At 40.3% G+C, this 16,268-nt stretch overlaps 1 protein-coding gene across 15 annotated transcripts in view; it reads right to left on the reverse strand.

Annotated features, from left to right (window-relative positions):
- LOC144016468 (G-protein coupled receptor 22-like) overlaps positions 1–16,268 on the reverse strand; it is a 66,303-nt gene that overhangs the window by 34,913 nt on the left and 15,122 nt on the right. For 10 of the 15 annotated variants that reach the window (XM_077517648.1, XM_077517645.1, XM_077517657.1 and 7 more), the window contains 3 exons: positions 15,714–15,922; positions 15,275–15,380; positions 11,873–12,023 (listed from right to left, as the gene is read on the reverse strand). In XM_077517648.1, the coding sequence (XP_077373774.1) occupies positions 11,873–11,928 (56 nt within the window). In that variant the 5' untranslated portion in view covers positions 11,929–12,023; positions 15,275–15,380; positions 15,714–15,922. Of the gene's footprint in view, positions 1–1,728; positions 1,917–11,872; positions 12,024–15,274; positions 15,381–15,713; positions 15,923–16,268 lie in introns of those variants that run through there. The other 5 variants (XM_077517661.1, XM_077517660.1, XM_077517649.1 and 2 more) reach the window with 4 other exon arrangements.

Here is a 16,268-nt window from a genome sequence, read left to right on the forward strand (position 1 = left end):
GCTTTGTGCGCACCTAACTTGATTTTCAGCCCCTCCCGGCCCATAGAATATTGTGTTCTATTGCTATAAACACATGTAACCTACCAAAAGAAAGACGAGTCTCTTCTTTCAACAGGAAAAAAAAAAGAAAAAAAAAAGTATATTTCTATTTGTTTCCGTTTTGCAGCAATTAGCATTAGAATTTTAGCTAAGTTTAATCAAGATTCACATTCCTGGTGAAAAGATTGTTAAAAAGAGCTTGTTGCAAGATGGCCCTGGTTGGTCTCTTATACTCTGCTGCCACCTGCTGGCCGTTTATGTAATAACTACCATTGCTTGAACCGCTCTCTGCAGTAGCGAGGCTGCATCAAAGCCTTCTGTATGCTGTAGCATTTAAAAAAAAAAAATGTATAAATACGTCTTTGAGACACTTAAAACATTTAAAATAAAACATGTTTTTGGGAGAAATACTTAATGATTGTTGTGTCAAATGTATTTTCATTTTCCAGGAACTTTACGTACAGGATTTCAATCAGTGCTCGAGATGTCACAATAAGGGCAATATTGTGATATTAAAACAATATTGTCGCCGTCATGTTCACAATATTTAAAAGGAACACATCTGTTAAAACAAAAAGTCAGGTTGATTTCCATTTGTGCAGTTCTAGCACCCTTTAGTGGCTATTTTATTAGTGCAATTTAATTTTCATTAGGGATGTTTTGGCCTTCTATGTTTGAAATCTATGCTAATTGTCAGATGAAGCGGGAATCTAATTTGCTTGTGAAGCGATCCATGTGTGCTTGCATTAGCAAGTAAGAGCCTCACTGTTGTTATTAACTCATTCACTCGCCGTCATTTTCACAGAAGCAATCCCGTTCGCTCCCGGCTGTTTTACTGGATTTTGACTGCTATTGCAAGGCCCACAGAATATTGTGTTCAATTGCTATAAAAGCATAAAAAGCAAAAGAAAGATGAAAGTCTCTTCTTTCATCAGGGAAAAAAAAAGTATGTTTCTATCTGTTTCCGTTTTGCAGCAATTCAGCATAAGAAGAGAGCGAAGTTTCATCAGTTTTCACAAATCTATTTAAAATTGCAAGTAATTTTTCTACATGGCCCTGGTTGATCTCCTTTGCTCTGCTGCCACATGCTGGCCATTTGTGTAATAATGCTCTAGCATTATTCGTCTTTGGGACACTTAGAACATTAAAAAAAACATTTATACGTTATTGGGAGTAAATGAGTTAAGAGATTGGAGGCGGTTTATATGCATTGCTGTTATGTACAAAAGTACAATATTGTGCTTTTTTTTTTAGTACGAGCCCTTTTTTTTTTACAATATTGTGATTTTTTTTTTTTAAATATCGGCAACGCCCCCACAATATCGTGATAATTATCGTATTGTGACCTTCATATCGTGATAATATCGTCTCGTGACGATTGGATATCGTTACATCGCTAATCAGTATTACGTTTATGAGTGTCGTTCTACTTCAGTACAGAGTGTGAGAGTACATTCACCAACTTATTTATAGAGGTAGTCGTGATGCCAAATGAAAAAAAAAAAAAAAAAGGTTATCATTTAAATGGGCCTCTAAAAAGCACTTGACCTCTAACTGGAAGCACAGTTCAGTTTGCAAAGAGGCAGTAAATGGAGATAAATGCGAAGATTATCGATTTCAACTCCGTCTTTTCACCCTTCTGCAGCGTAAATCTCCGGCCGCCTTTGCAGCTGACACAAATATGCTTACGTCTCTTTGGCTCGGCTTGGCGGCAGGCGATATTAAGTCCATCTCTCTCCCTTGGATCGAGTTGGGAAAATCGATACGGCTGCTCACTTTACACTTGGATTAGACGACGCGCGTGACAAATAGCCTGCGAGAAACGCGCCAAAGCGCCTCGTCGTTCCGACCAATTTTTGTTCATCGCCGCCGTTTTGGAGTGCGTTCCAGCTCCACTTGTACTCGTTTCTAGTCGTTTCACCGTGTTGGCAGGGCAGGAGCAAAGGCGGAGAAACAAAAACGATTAATCATACACGGAACAAAAGAGAGGATTATTTCGCTCTCGTACTTCATTAGGATCAACTGGGGGCCCTGTGGTGAATATTACATGAGCGCAAGATGAAAGACAGACTCCGGCAAGTTGCACAACACACAAACCGTTTTTTTTTGTTTTTTTTGGCAGGCAACTCAAGTACACACAATTTGAACATCCATCCGTTTTCTATAGCTCTAGTTCAGGGGTGTCAAGCATACGCCCTGCGGGCCGTATCAGGCCCGCAAAAGGTGTTTTATCCAGCCCACGAGATTATTTTGTAAAGTAGAAAAAATAAAATAAAATTGTAAAGTCGGACTAATTAATCAGCCAACATAATAAATTTGTACATTCACAAGCAGTCCTCAGATGAGCAATGCAACTTGTACGGGGGAATTGTCCTGGATGTCATTATTTTACACACAACTTAAAGTTATGGTTTGTTTTATTATTATTATTATTATTATTATTATTATATTTATTTTTTTCTTTAAATCATAGACTGACAAATACGTTAAATACAACACAAATTACACAAATAGATACGACAAGGATTAACGTCCTTACGTCATTAACTGCACCACGCAATGCATTCTGGGAACTATATATATATATATATATATATATATATATATATATATATATATATATATATATATATATATATATATATAAGGTGTGAACCCGAAGACGTTTTGGTGAATATTTTTTTCCATTAAAAATGGATATTTAAAAATCGATTCGGCCGCCTATTGAATCGATTCGAGAGTTGCGCGATGTAACATCGCGATTAATTGCCGAATCGATTTTTTTTAACACCCCTAATATTTAACTCTTTGACCGCCGAATCACGACATATGCTGCCATAAACGTTAAATGGTGTCAACTCCGTCTTTTTTGTTTTTGTTTTGTTTTTTCACCGTCTAAGTGCAGCACGCGCTGCCTGGTCAATGAGTTGTGGAATTAAAAACACTATCTATGGCCAGCAGATGGCAGCATTGTATCTCTTCTAAATGAGGTCATTGCATATGAAATTACAATGAAACAAAATTTTCAGCTCGCGCCCTTGCGGACACTTGAAAAAGTCGCCGCTCGCCACTGGTAAATGCGCAACAAAAAATATTATATTGCGGGCAGCGTAACAGACACCTGTTTTAATCAGCATCTTGATGTGGTGGATAGAGGATTTTGGCAAAGGAGAAGTGCTCGGTAACATTGACTTTAAACATTATTAGAGAATATTTAAGAGAAGTAGATTTTTTTTGATACGCACAAAAAAACTTAGGTCTGAGTTCCAGGGGCAAAAACAAAAAATGTTGCCTTTATATTCTCATTTGGTATAAACGGTAGCGTAGTTGCTGATTCGGTTACTTGGCTTTGTGACAAATGTTTACTGCTCCGCATGAAAACAAAGTTTGAACTTTTGCCGGCGCTCTGCTGCACCGCCTCACGTAGCGGCTCATCTCTTTTGCCGGGTGACAGCATGAGAACAGAACCGGAATGCACAATGACAAGACTGGGAAGCAAAAAAAATAAAAATAAAAAAATCAGCGGCCATTTGTATGCAGCAGCAAGCCATGGTGCCAGGCTGGACCTTTTGCAAGAAATCTTTTTTTTTTTTTTTGCACAGAGCCCAAAAGAGTAACTGAGGTAACTCGGGACTTCTCGGTTGACTTGACGTGGGGTCACCTTAACGTTTTGAGACACACAAAAAATAAAAATAAATAAATAATTGGTCAAAGGCGACTTTGGAAACAGAAGCGGAGAGATGCGAGTGAGCTCGAGCGGCTTAAGCGCTTCAACTCCCGCGTGACTTTTTATCAGCGACGGCCTCCCACTCAAGCATGACGCCGGTAATGAAGCCATTAGCCACAAAATTGACTTTGGGGATAAATAGGGAACATATGAGGGCTTTAAAAAAAAAAAAAAAAAAAAGGCCCAATTTCGCAGCCGCCGTCCTTTTTGTTTGAAATTCATAATTACATTTACCCCTCCCCCAATCATCGTGTTTTCTATCAAGTTCCGTCTTCAGAATGCGGCAGAATATTAAGCGGAGCAATTTTTTGGGGGGTTGAAAAACGTTAGCGGCGCGTAATAGCTTTCAGAGGCTGTTCAATAGATAATGGCGAGCTTATATTTAATGCAGCGGGCTGGCGTGTTAATCAGCGCTTGTGAGGGGAACGTGAAGACCTCACGGCGCAGAGATCGCTGACTTTTTATCACTTGGTGTCTTCTTGGCAATTTATGAGTCATCTTGTTTACATTTACATCGGACGCTTCATTAGGTGCGGCAATCCAATGAAATTTATGACCAAAACAAAGACGTGCCGTTTCTCACCAGGTGAACTTCGTTTGACCTTCCTAAACTTTTGAACGTGCTTGTCAAACTCTTCCATGATTCAGGACTTTTTTTTTTTTTTTTTTTTTTGCGCACAACAAGGAGCTGAATTCACAACAGGGATTTGATCTATGACTTGAACAAATAGATTTTGTGGCGCTATGAGAATAATTTTAAACAGTCTTCTTCATTATGCTGTGCACATTTTGGCATCATGAGACCAAGATAACTTTAAAAAAAAAAATTCACAACTGTACCTTGAGCAGAAGGTTGTGCAAAAAGTACGGAAACATTGAAAACAGACACAAAAGCGCCAACTTGCAGACTCTGTATCGGTCCGTCGTGGTGAAGAAAGAAGCTCTCGATTTACCGCTCGATCTACGTTCCCACCCTCACCAATGGTCACGGGCTGTGGGTCCGAAAGAACAAAGATCCCTGATACAAGCGGCCGAAATGAGGGTGTCCGGGCTCTCCCTGAGAAGCTCGCTCATCCGGGAGGGACTCGGAGTCAAGCCGCTGCTCCTCCGCGGTGTGAGAGGAGCCAGCTGAGGTGGCTCGGGCATCTGGTTCGGATGACTCCTGGACGCCTCCCTGGGGAGGTGTTCCGGGCATGCCCCACCGGCGGGAGGCCCAGGACACGCTGGAGAGACCATGTCTCTCGGCTGGCCTGGGAACGCCTTGGGATCCCGCCGGTGGAGCTGGTTGAAGTGGCTGGGGAGAGGGAAGTCTGGGTTTCCCTCCTAAAGCTGCTACCCCCCCCCCGTGACCCAACTTCGTATAAGCGTAGAAGATGGATGGAAATTTGAACAGCATCTCTGAAGATATATTTAAATCACAATTTCTATGACATCTAGATTTGGGCCTGTTTTACTGCCGCTTCCCCTCTGCAGTCCAAAGAGGAAGTCAGGTGGCAAAAAAACAAACAAAGTGAAGCTGTTCCTGTATGGATCCTGCATGGAACAGGTTCCAAGGAAATCAACTTCCCCGGAAAGATTCTACCTGTAGCGCATCATTTCACTTATTGGCCAATCGTGCTGTTTGAACTAACATTGTAGCGTATCATGTGATGAATGTTGCAACCTGAGCAATCGCGCCATCTGTGATCCCTTCTCAAAAGTTTCATCTTTTTTTGTTTTTGTTTTGCTGCCTAGATGTGGTGTCTATACCAGAGGATGTCATTGATCTTCGTGAACTGTGTGTGTCTGTGAAACGCTTTGAGACTCTTTTGTGATTAACTCATTTGCTCCCAAAGACGTATAAATACGTTCTATTTTAACCATTACCAGTGTCCCAAAGACGTATTTATACGTTTGTTTTTTTTATGCTAAAGCATACTGTAGGCTTTGATGCAGCCTCTGAACTGAAGATAACGGTTGAAGCAATTGTAGTTATTAGAAAAACGGCCAGCAGGTGGCAGCAGAGTATAAGAGATCAACCAGGGCCATGTTGCAACAAGCCGTTTCCCCCCACAGTTTTGAACAGAATTGTGAATAATGATGAAACTGAGCTATATTCTAATGCTAATTGCTGCAAAAAGGATACAAAGATAGAAATATAGTTGTTTTTTTTAACCTGATGAATCAAAATCAAAAACAGTCAAAATCGAGCAAAACAGCAGGGAGCAAAGGGGTGAAAATGGTTGGGAGTGAACGAGTTAAAGGCTATGTAAATAAACTTGCCTCCACTTTGAGAGATTTGAGGTTGTAATCTCAGCAAGGGTCTTCCTGTGCTTTTTTTTTTTGTTGTTGGCTGTGTCCACATACATTAGCTTCCTCCCACGGTCCAAAAAGATGCTCGAAATTGTCCAGTGAGGGAGGTCAGTCAAGTGGAAGCTTCAGCTTCCCGTCATCCTGAACAGGAAAAGACGAGCTGCGGTGCATCATACAGAGAATTGTTTCCAGCAATTTTTGTCCGTCTCTCTAGCTTCGGGGGGTAAACACTCGCTGACAGGATCAGAGTGTATTCGCGGGCCTTTGACGGCTCCAGATGTGCGACATCACCTGCAGAACAAGGTTGCCTCCTCAATCTGTGACAACCATCGGCTCCCCCCCCCCCCCCCCCTTTCATCTTGTCAAGAGAGCACACGGTGACACGTCAATATTCTACAAGTCTATCTCTCACTTGTGTGCAAGAAAGCTCTTACAGTTTAAAATGGGAATCAGGTCCAGACCTGCTCCACAATTCACACTAGTACATTGAACCATCAGTTCATAGTTTGTTAGTTTTTTATTATTGGGGTTGGGGCACTGGGACCAAACTTCTGTTGTCTTTTCATTGAAATTCATCCAAGGTTTGATTTCCTCCAGACAGGACAAAAGTGGCCTTAACGCATTCAAACCCAAAAACGTGTAAATACGTTTTTAGATACTTTGTCCTTTTACTCCCAAACACGTTACGTTTATACAAGAGCATACGGAAGCATTTGATGCAGCTTCTGACATGAAGAGGTGGCTTAAAGCAATGGTAGTTATTACAAAAAACGTCCAGCAGGCGGCAGCAGAGTATAAGAGGGCCACGTTGCAACAAGCTCTTTTTGCCAGCGTTTTCAACAGGAATGTGAATAATGAGGAAACTTTGCTACATTCTCATACTAATTGCTGCAAAACGGAAACAGATACAAATATACTTCTTTCTCCTGATGAAAGAAGAGACTCTAATCTTTCTTTTGGTAGGTTCCATGTTTTTATAGCAATAGGACACAATATTCTGTGGGACTTGCAAAATCGGTAAAAAATAATCCAGCAAAAAACCCGGGAGCGAAGGGGGTTGCTTCAGTCAAAATGGCTGCCAGTGAATGAGTTAATGACGAAAAAGTCCGAGCATACAGTAAATCTGTCTGTCATCCACATAGCAGTGAAAGGAAATATCACTTTTTTTTGTTGTTGAGATGGAACCTAGGAACTGCAAAAACAACAAAAAGAGCAGAGGCCCCAAAATTGAACCCTGTGGAACACCATACGAAAGTGGAACGGCGCAGGGAGCAACACAAAAAGTTCTGACTGCTAAATGGGATGTCTTTGGTAGCTCACATGATGAATAGAAGCATGAAATCACGGTGGAAAGTCGTCATGTGCGACACAGGTGTTTTTTGTGCAATTCCTGGAAACGAATCCACGTGAACTTTTAAGTATACGCCCGCCGCCGCGCATTTTTCCATTTGCATCCGCTGACGTTCAATTAACATATCCCATTGTGTCGCGCGTCTGACCCCGATTGATTGATTGTCGTCGGGCTTCGCGCCCCTCTGCGCCTCGCGCGCACATCCGCAATGACAGAAAGGACACGTGGATGAATAATGCATGTCTCTATCAAGCCATCTTGCCAGCACAATGCGGGCAGACAAGAAGAAGAGGAAGATGAAAAAGAAGAGCGTTTGCTTGGACAGAGTGGAAGCACATCAACACAAAAGGCCGGCCGGTCTGCACTCGATCGCACATCAGATGTCCGTCATAATGCGTGCAATCCAAGCGCTCACTCTTGAGATTTTCACAAGAAAATCTTCCTTCCTCGTTCACGCGTGTTAATCTCTAAAATCAAATGTTATTCTCCCCACTTTCTTTTGACGTTTTTACTCCTTTCATATTTCTAAAGCAATTCAAACTTGGTTTTGGACAGTAGAGCTGTCAAAATTGATTAAATGACAAGTAATCGATTACCAAATTAACAGACACCTATTTTAATAATCGAGTAATCGTTTGGAGCCATTTTTTAATGTAAAATTCTTAACGATAATTTATTCATATCCATCCACTTTTTAATTTTTATTAAGTTCGTTATTCACAGTGCTAACAAGCTCATTGTAATTATTACTTGGTGCACGACCGATATGCTTTTTTTTTTAGGCCGATGCCGATACCGATTTTCGGCAGAAAAAAATACCGATTGCCGATTAATCTGCCGATTATTTATTAAATATATATAATATATATACACCTGCTATTTGCTAATGCTACGCAAGCAAAATGGTGCATTGAAGGTAATTTCACAGCGTCGGAAAGTTCCCTTTTCTTCGATAACTGTAGTAATCGGCCATTTGGCCCAATTGGCCGATGTTTGAAGGCCAATAATCGGCCGATTATAATCGGCAGTCGATTAAGTCAGTCGGGCCATAATTATTACTACTATAAAATATATTGGTGTCATCTGCGAAAACTTCAGAAAAAACAGACACATTAAAGATGTCGTTAATGTACATTTCAAATAATATTGGCCCTAATATGGATCCCTGGGGAACACCACAAGCAATGCCAAGTTTTCCAGATATGTGTTGCCCCATTTTAACATATTGTAACCTTTCTTTTCAATAACTTCTAATCCAGTCTCCAGCAACTCCTCGAATCCCATATTGTTCCAATTTATTTACTAAGATGGAATGGTTAATCGTATCAAAGGCTTTTTTGAGATCAATAAAGACCCCAATTGCTTTTTTTTTTTTGTGTGTGTGTGTGTGTGTCTAGTGAATTAGTAATTTCTTCAATCGCAACAATTTGTCAGAATCAGTTTAGAATGTGAGGATGGACGTGACCCTCCTGTGATCGCCGATTCAAACCACTCCAACTTCAATTCAATTCTTTTCACAGCATATTTCAGTTTCTTGTCAGCCGTTTAGCATTCTGTACAAATTGCATCCGCTGGTTCGGAACGCAATCTCTTTCGAATGGTTCACCAGTTGTCAACAAAATTCATTTACTAAAGAACTTAATTAATTCTTGGAAAGTAAGCCACGGAAAGAGAGAGTGAGTGAGAGAAGAAGAAAAGTCATTTGTGGAGGGTGGCAAACGGCCAGGAATTGATCAAAAAGTTGAAGGCCACGGTATTGAATTTGTATCAGTAGCTCGCTCCTCTTTTCTTTTTTCTTTTTTTTTGGGAAGCCGCTTCATGTCTCAACCGGCAGCGCCATGGTCAGATGACACCAGTCGTCCTGTTATTTTTCACCGCGATTGTTCTCGCCGCGACGCGAAGCGGCACCGCTCGTGTCACGTGAGCCGGATGAGAGAAGAAGCTGACAATCTTGTCATCTTTTTTTTTTTTTCTGTCTTTGTATTCGATGCCAGTGAGGGAAGAATATTGCAACGCGTGACGGTATCACAATTGCCTTGGAAATTGCGAGCATAAACCCAAGAAATTTAAATCGACGGGCTAAAACGCAGAAGAAGCGAAGAAGAAAATGGAGACGTCCGATGACGCGTATCGCAAATTGTGCCACTTGAAAGCAAAAATAAAAAATAAATCTGAATCGTAATTGCGGCAAATGAGACTAACAGAGCCGGCCGGGATGGGAGTAAAACAGTGCAAGTTGGCACTCAACAAAAGAGACTCAATTTGTTCTTGTTTTGATCGACTTTGAATCCATCGAGAAATGGCAAACAACGCTATTATCCAAAAGTTATTCACAGCAACCGACATCAGCGTCAGTGCCTTTTGAACATAAGAGACGTAGACTAACGTTTTGTATTTTAAGCCCTTCCAAAAGTTAGACATATAATGATTACATTTTACCTTTGACACCATGGTGATGTAATTTTTTATGAAATATTAGGTGCTTTGCTGGTTAGTTTTGTAATGCGGAAGAACGGCGCCCGGTTCAGTAAAACTCCGCCTCTCCCCGTGATTGCCGCGCCCCCGGCGAGCCGACTGCATTCTGCTGTTGGAGCTGCTGTTGAGCACGCCATCAATTTTTCAATAAACATTTGAAACAAAATGGCTCCTTGGCGCAAGAAATCGTGAAGGAGGAGTGGAGGAGAGAGACGAAGAGAGAGGAAAAAAACACGTAAGCTGGTTTTGAACCAGGGACATGCTGCTAATAAAGTGAGCACACTAACCACTATATTATTTGTTCAGTTAGGTTCAAGAGTGCAAATGTTTTTACTTGTAGTTTACACAAGTGTCTGCCAGAATAGATTTTAAGACAGCCAATTGTTATTACACTTTGGTATTGCAAACGTGAAGGATAATTGATTGCTTTGAATTCATTTGGACAGAATGTTTGCTGATCAAGGCTACTTTTTTATCACTATCCAATGGAGGTCTCAGAGAAAGTGGGCATGTGTTTAGTCCGCAGAGGCGGTGTGGGGTTGGGTCTGCACTTTATGATGTCATAAAGTGAGCACTCGCTCGTTTTCTCAGGTTGGGAGGGGCTGGTGTTTGGAGAGCAGAATAACCTAGAATTTCTTAGAGAGGGGGGAATGGAGGAAAACACCGCTTCCGTCATGTTTTTTGGTGAGGAATTAGCATTTTAACACGGCTAAAAGCACCAAAAAGTTGATTTTTCATGCAGATGTCCCTTTAAAGCTTAGTTCACACAACGATGAAAGCAGAAATATTTAAGCTAGTTGAGTCGGATTACATCTAACTGGACTGTCAACTGCCGCTTACTCACCGTTGAAAGAAGCGAAGCCACCGGCGGCCATCTTACGTCGCCACTAACACACGCAAGCAGCATTTGTTTTCCATCAAAATGTGGAAAAATGTGTAAAGGTGACGTATCTATTTATTTAGTGCTTATAAAAGGTTAAATTTGAAGAGTTTCTCCACCTCTTCACATATGGCTAAGCAAGTCAAATATATTTATAGCACACCCATGACACTTTATTCAAGTATAGTTGTCTCACTTTTAGTACAACTGTCTGAAGTGCAGTTCATGGAAAATGATTATTAATATAATTCATTTTAAATTTGCCTTTGAACAAATGAATTGTAACGCTCAAGTACGCACACCATTTCATCCTGCAGCATGTCGAGTTTTTTTTTTTTTTTTTTTTCTTTTTTTTCCGTTATCCAAGAGAATTGAAATCCTCACATTAGCTGGTATTGCTGCATTGCTTGTGTGCCGCGCAGCGAGATGTAAAATATGACCCACTTTTTGCAGCTTACGTTGGTTTTTGCTGACGTCATCGTCTCAAAGGCTGCGGGCCTGACAGCTTGCGTCTAGACCGCACTCCGCCAGCCAAGTGTGGAGAATTGACGGGCGGCCACGTTTGATGTTCGCAAGCCTTTCTCATCCTCGGCACAGTTTTTTTTTTTATTTTTTTTTTTGAAGGCCGCACCATACGTACGCTGGTTGTGCGTACTGTTCAAGGTCCTGCAAAACTAACCACATTATCTCTGTTATTTTCACTTCCCCTCACTTATACATTTTCTTCCAGTGAAAAGTTTTGAAATTATTTATTTTTATGTCACAAAAACTTTGAACAGGGGTGTGTAGACTTTTTATATCCACCGTCGGTCTATGTCTACAAATTTGTACTCTCCATAAATGACTTCAAATGAGAAAAAGAACTGCATTTTGTTTTGTTTTGCTGGAAAAAGGGTTCTTTACATCATGTCTGTGGCATGTTTTCACCCGTAAGGACAATTTTCATTCATGGAGGCAGCACTTCGTAGACTACACTTTGTGGATTTCGCACATCGACACGTCACCAAACAATATCCTTCAATATGGCACCGCGTCAATAACTTCACCGAGCAATCAAGTAACTCAGAAGTAACTCTAATCCACCAAAACTCATTGCAGCTCTGCTTACCTTTTGACGTGATAAAACGGGAATCGCACCGGTGGTTGATGCGGACGTTTATGCATGATAGCGCCTTCTCCTTGATAGCGTTTCTGACTCTAGGTGTCACTTGAAAGTGGCTCTGGATCTTCCCCCAGCCTAGTTGTTATGTCGAGAAACTCTGTGGAGGAAAATTTGTATGTAAATGTGAAAGTATAGAACTGATACTTCTGTATGATAGTCTTTCAAACAGTGTATATTCTGACAGTTGCTTGAAAGTGGCTTTGGATCTTCACCCAGCCTAGCCTTCTACTCAAGAGCGAAGAAACTCGGTGTGGAGTGGTTATCATGTAAATTAGCCATTGGGACGTAAGAGCCAAATAGTACAGCATTTTATTTTTCTAAATAAGGCGTTATCAAAAATATATAACTATAAAAATATGCTAAATTTCACATTTCGAGGTTAAGCAGTCACATGACAAACCTTTCTTTTTTTGTCTACAAATGATAAGAATCTTTTTGTCTCCCATCTGCCATCAAAAAACGACAGCAAAAATAATTGCTCCAATCTTTTATTATGATTCATCCCTGACAGGGAACGCGAATACATGAAGCAACGACAGCCGCGGTTGACAATAAGATGAGCAGCAGAGTGGAGAAACGCGAGAAAAGCATGATGGATGTCGTGGGGTGTTGTCGTCCTTGCGCAGGAACGCGTGTGAATCCCCCCGAGGCGGCAATTAGGCCTCTTGTCTGCCGGTGACTAATGGCTTTCTAATTGAGTCTCCACAGGTAGTGTACCTGTTTTGGTTCTTTGTTTTTTTGTTTTTTCATGGGAACAACGCGTGCACACGCTTTCACTGCGTGTTCCTTTTGAGCAGCGGGCGACGTTGCCTTCAATCAGCGACACGTCTTTGAATTGAAGCCCCATTGTTCCGCTCGCTTGTCCCGCCGTTTTGCTCGTCTCCGTTGTTTACTTTCACGGCTGGCGTGCAACTGCAAATGCGTTATCATGGCGAGAGCCGTTTGTAGGGCAATATGACGGCGCCTTGAGATACAAGCGAGACGACGCACGAGATGTTCAACATACGAGCCCTCCATGGTGGCATTGTGAACTCAACTCACCTCGCAACAAGTAGCAGTTTGGCAGAAATAAATAAATAAATTAATTAATTAATTAATTGATTAATTAATAATAATAATAATAAATAAAAAATAAAAAAAGACAATTACATTTTGTGTATTTCAAACAAGCCCGTAGCTTTTCCTCAGAAAAGGTTCGATTAGCTTAATGCTAACCAACAATGTAAAATGCTATAGACCGGCTAACGAATAGTGTTTGTGTTGCGAGCAACCCTTTAAGCAACAGATATTTGAACACTCACAGGCAAACATTATCTTATGTGAAGAGGTGTTAATACTGTTAATACTGTCATAATATTATCCTTATGTCTGTATATATGTTCATTTCAATCGAAAAAATAATTTGTGATGTGTTATTGCACATTGGTAGACTTGACATTTTACTTAAGCCTTAATTTTTCTGACAACTTTTTACTTTTAGTCGCAACATTTGAAAAGTGCCCTGTGTACTTCTTACAATAAAAAAATAAATAAATAATAATAATAATAATAATAATAAGCCGATTATTTTGTTCCAGCTTCCATTGATGATGGCACAATTCAGGTTAGTGAATGTCTGTTGTGAACAATTGAGGCAATTTTGAATCCAAACCTAATGAACATGAGAATAAGACAAAATGATCCTCGATAAAATACAATCCTGTCGTTTTCTGGACACAAAAGTAAAATGGCTTGAAAAAACAGTCCTCACTTTTCTGCACGACACATTCTCTTTGTATTATTCTTTTTTTTGTTTTGTTCCAAGCCTCTCAATCCTCCGCAGCGTTCAGCCCACAATTCTCTTGGCCTCTTCGCCAGCTTCAATCTTCTTTCCAATATCCCTCCTCTGAGGTCCATTTCCTACTTTCCATTATCATTCCCTCACCGTACTCGCTCTTTTCTTGCGAGCCCACTCGCCACCTCCAGCTCTTATCTACAGCGGCCTTTAGAAAAGTCTCACCTTCACAATTATCACTTACGGTACTCTCCTCCTTTTAAGTGTTTACATTGCTCGGCTTAAGGCGTCGGCATATGGAAAGTCATTTGGGCATTTCGTCTATATTCTTTTATGTCTAGCATGCACAAGTGAACTATTTATGCACAAGAGTATGATCATTTAGCACCAAGGTTATTATAGTTAATGAAAACTAATGAAATAATTATCAAAAATATAACTGAAAAAATAAAAATGCATAAAAAAAATTAGAAGAAACTGAAAACTAGCATTTATAAAACTAACTAAAACTATATAAGAAAATGAACGTGGTTGGTGCCCCGTGTGAGGCCTGTCTTAAGTGCGTCCTCTCCCACTAAGGTTATTATAGATCATGAAACCCTAAAAAAATAATTAAAAACTAAAATTGTAAAAAATATTTTAATGAACACAAATAAAATGCTTTAAAAATAATAAGTGAAAACTAGCTGAAAAATTTTATGTTTATAACTCAACTCAACTTTATTTATATCGCGCTTTCAAACAGCCTGAACTGTCACAAAGCGCTTTACAGAACACAAATACTAATTAAATAACTAAAACTAATTATAAAAGAGAAAACGGTCAATTCATCATTAATTTATTTTATTATACAATACATAGTGATCTTTTCTAGACGGTCTATAAAAATTAAATCAAGCTAATACTACATGTAATAAAAACTAAACTAAAACAAAGTATTTTCTAAAAAAATTTAAAAAAATAATCAATAAACTTGCTCTAAAAATGATTTAAATCTGAATTTAAAAACAAAAGTCCAAACAAAATAAAACCTACTAATAATGAAAATTCCAAAACTATGATAAACCTGGTCAGCATACTAGTAGACTGACAAGCTTCCACATCAGTGTGGGCAATCAAGTTTGCGGCAATTCGTGAATCAAACCCAAAGAGAGCACCGTTCTAGTGTCTAGACCAGCGGTGGCGAGATCCGGTCCTCGAGGGCCGCATTCCTGCTGGTTTTGGATATTTCCCTTCTTCAACACAGCTGATTCATGATCAGCTCATCAGCAAGCGCTGCAGAATCCTGATAACGAGCCTGTTAATTGGAATCAGCTGCACTTCGAGTAGGGAAATCTATAAAACCTGCAGGACTCCGGCCCTCGAGGACCGCAGTTTGCCACCCCTGGTCTAGACCTTAAATATCAAAGATCTCAACGAAATGCTCAAAACAGTTTTCCATAGTGGCCACCACTGCCTTTTATCCAGAGCAGCTGCTGTGCGTATTGACTGGCGTTTGGCGTGCATTAGTTCCCCAACACGGGCTCGCTCGCGCTCTGAACAAACAATAAAAGCTTATTGATCACGCTGCTCACCTGACACCTGCCTGCTTTCTGCTCGTCTCGTGTGATTTGACATGAGGCCTTTTTACGACACCTCCGGCAACCATTAGTGGCTCAATAACGGCCTTCCCATGGCAACCTACGGAAATAGAGGCAGGGAAACACCTCTTTAGCAATTAGCCAATCAATACGTTGTCTTTTGACCCAGTTTGGGTACAACATGACACAGTGGATCAAGTGATCAATTAACGGAGGTGGTAAAGTACTTACGCTATAATACTGAGGTAAAAGTACTGAGACTTGCATAACTTGCTCCTCCAATTCATAGAAATGACTAATTATTTTTTTTTTTTAGGAGGCACAAATTGTAACTGGGATCTCGTTTGGTACAAAACATCCTCAGGACTAATTGCTAATTGCCATGCATCTTGTAAGATGAACGAAACAATTCTTCGTAAAGGAGAGCGCTCACGTTCTGACCATCCCGTCCTTGCCTCGTTTTCAAGCACGCTTCTTCTTGCTCGTCGGTCGGGAGTGATTTCAGCAAATGGGGGAGGCGAATTTGTGCTTTTGAATCTCATTTGCACTTATTTCCCCTCGGAGAGTCGGCGCATGAAATTGTGCGCACGTGTGTCTTTGCCGTTCGTTTACTCGGGCCAAGGAAGCGGGAATGCATCAAAACTGTGGAAAGCAAAAAGAAAAAAACTTCAGTTGACAAAATGTATTATTTATCTGAAACTTCAGTCTTATACAGGTTGTAATCCGTTTCATGTTTGAACAGCATTGAAATTAAATATTAAGGCTTAATGTTGCATTCATATAACATTATTTCATGCTTAAGGTGTCAACCCTAAGACGTTTGGTGAATATTTTTCTATCAAAAATGGATGCTTAAAAATCGAATCGGCCGCCTCTTGAATCGATTCATGAATTGCACGATGTAATATAGCGATATATTGCCGAATCGATTTTTTTTTTTTTTACCACCACTAGTTTGGTTGAACATTTTAGTGTGGAAATCTATACA

Source organism: Festucalex cinctus, chromosome 3 (genome assembly GCF_051991245.1).
Source record: "Festucalex cinctus isolate MCC-2025b chromosome 3, RoL_Fcin_1.0, whole genome shotgun sequence".
Lineage (NCBI taxonomy): Eukaryota > Metazoa > Chordata > Actinopteri > Syngnathiformes > Syngnathidae > Festucalex > Festucalex cinctus.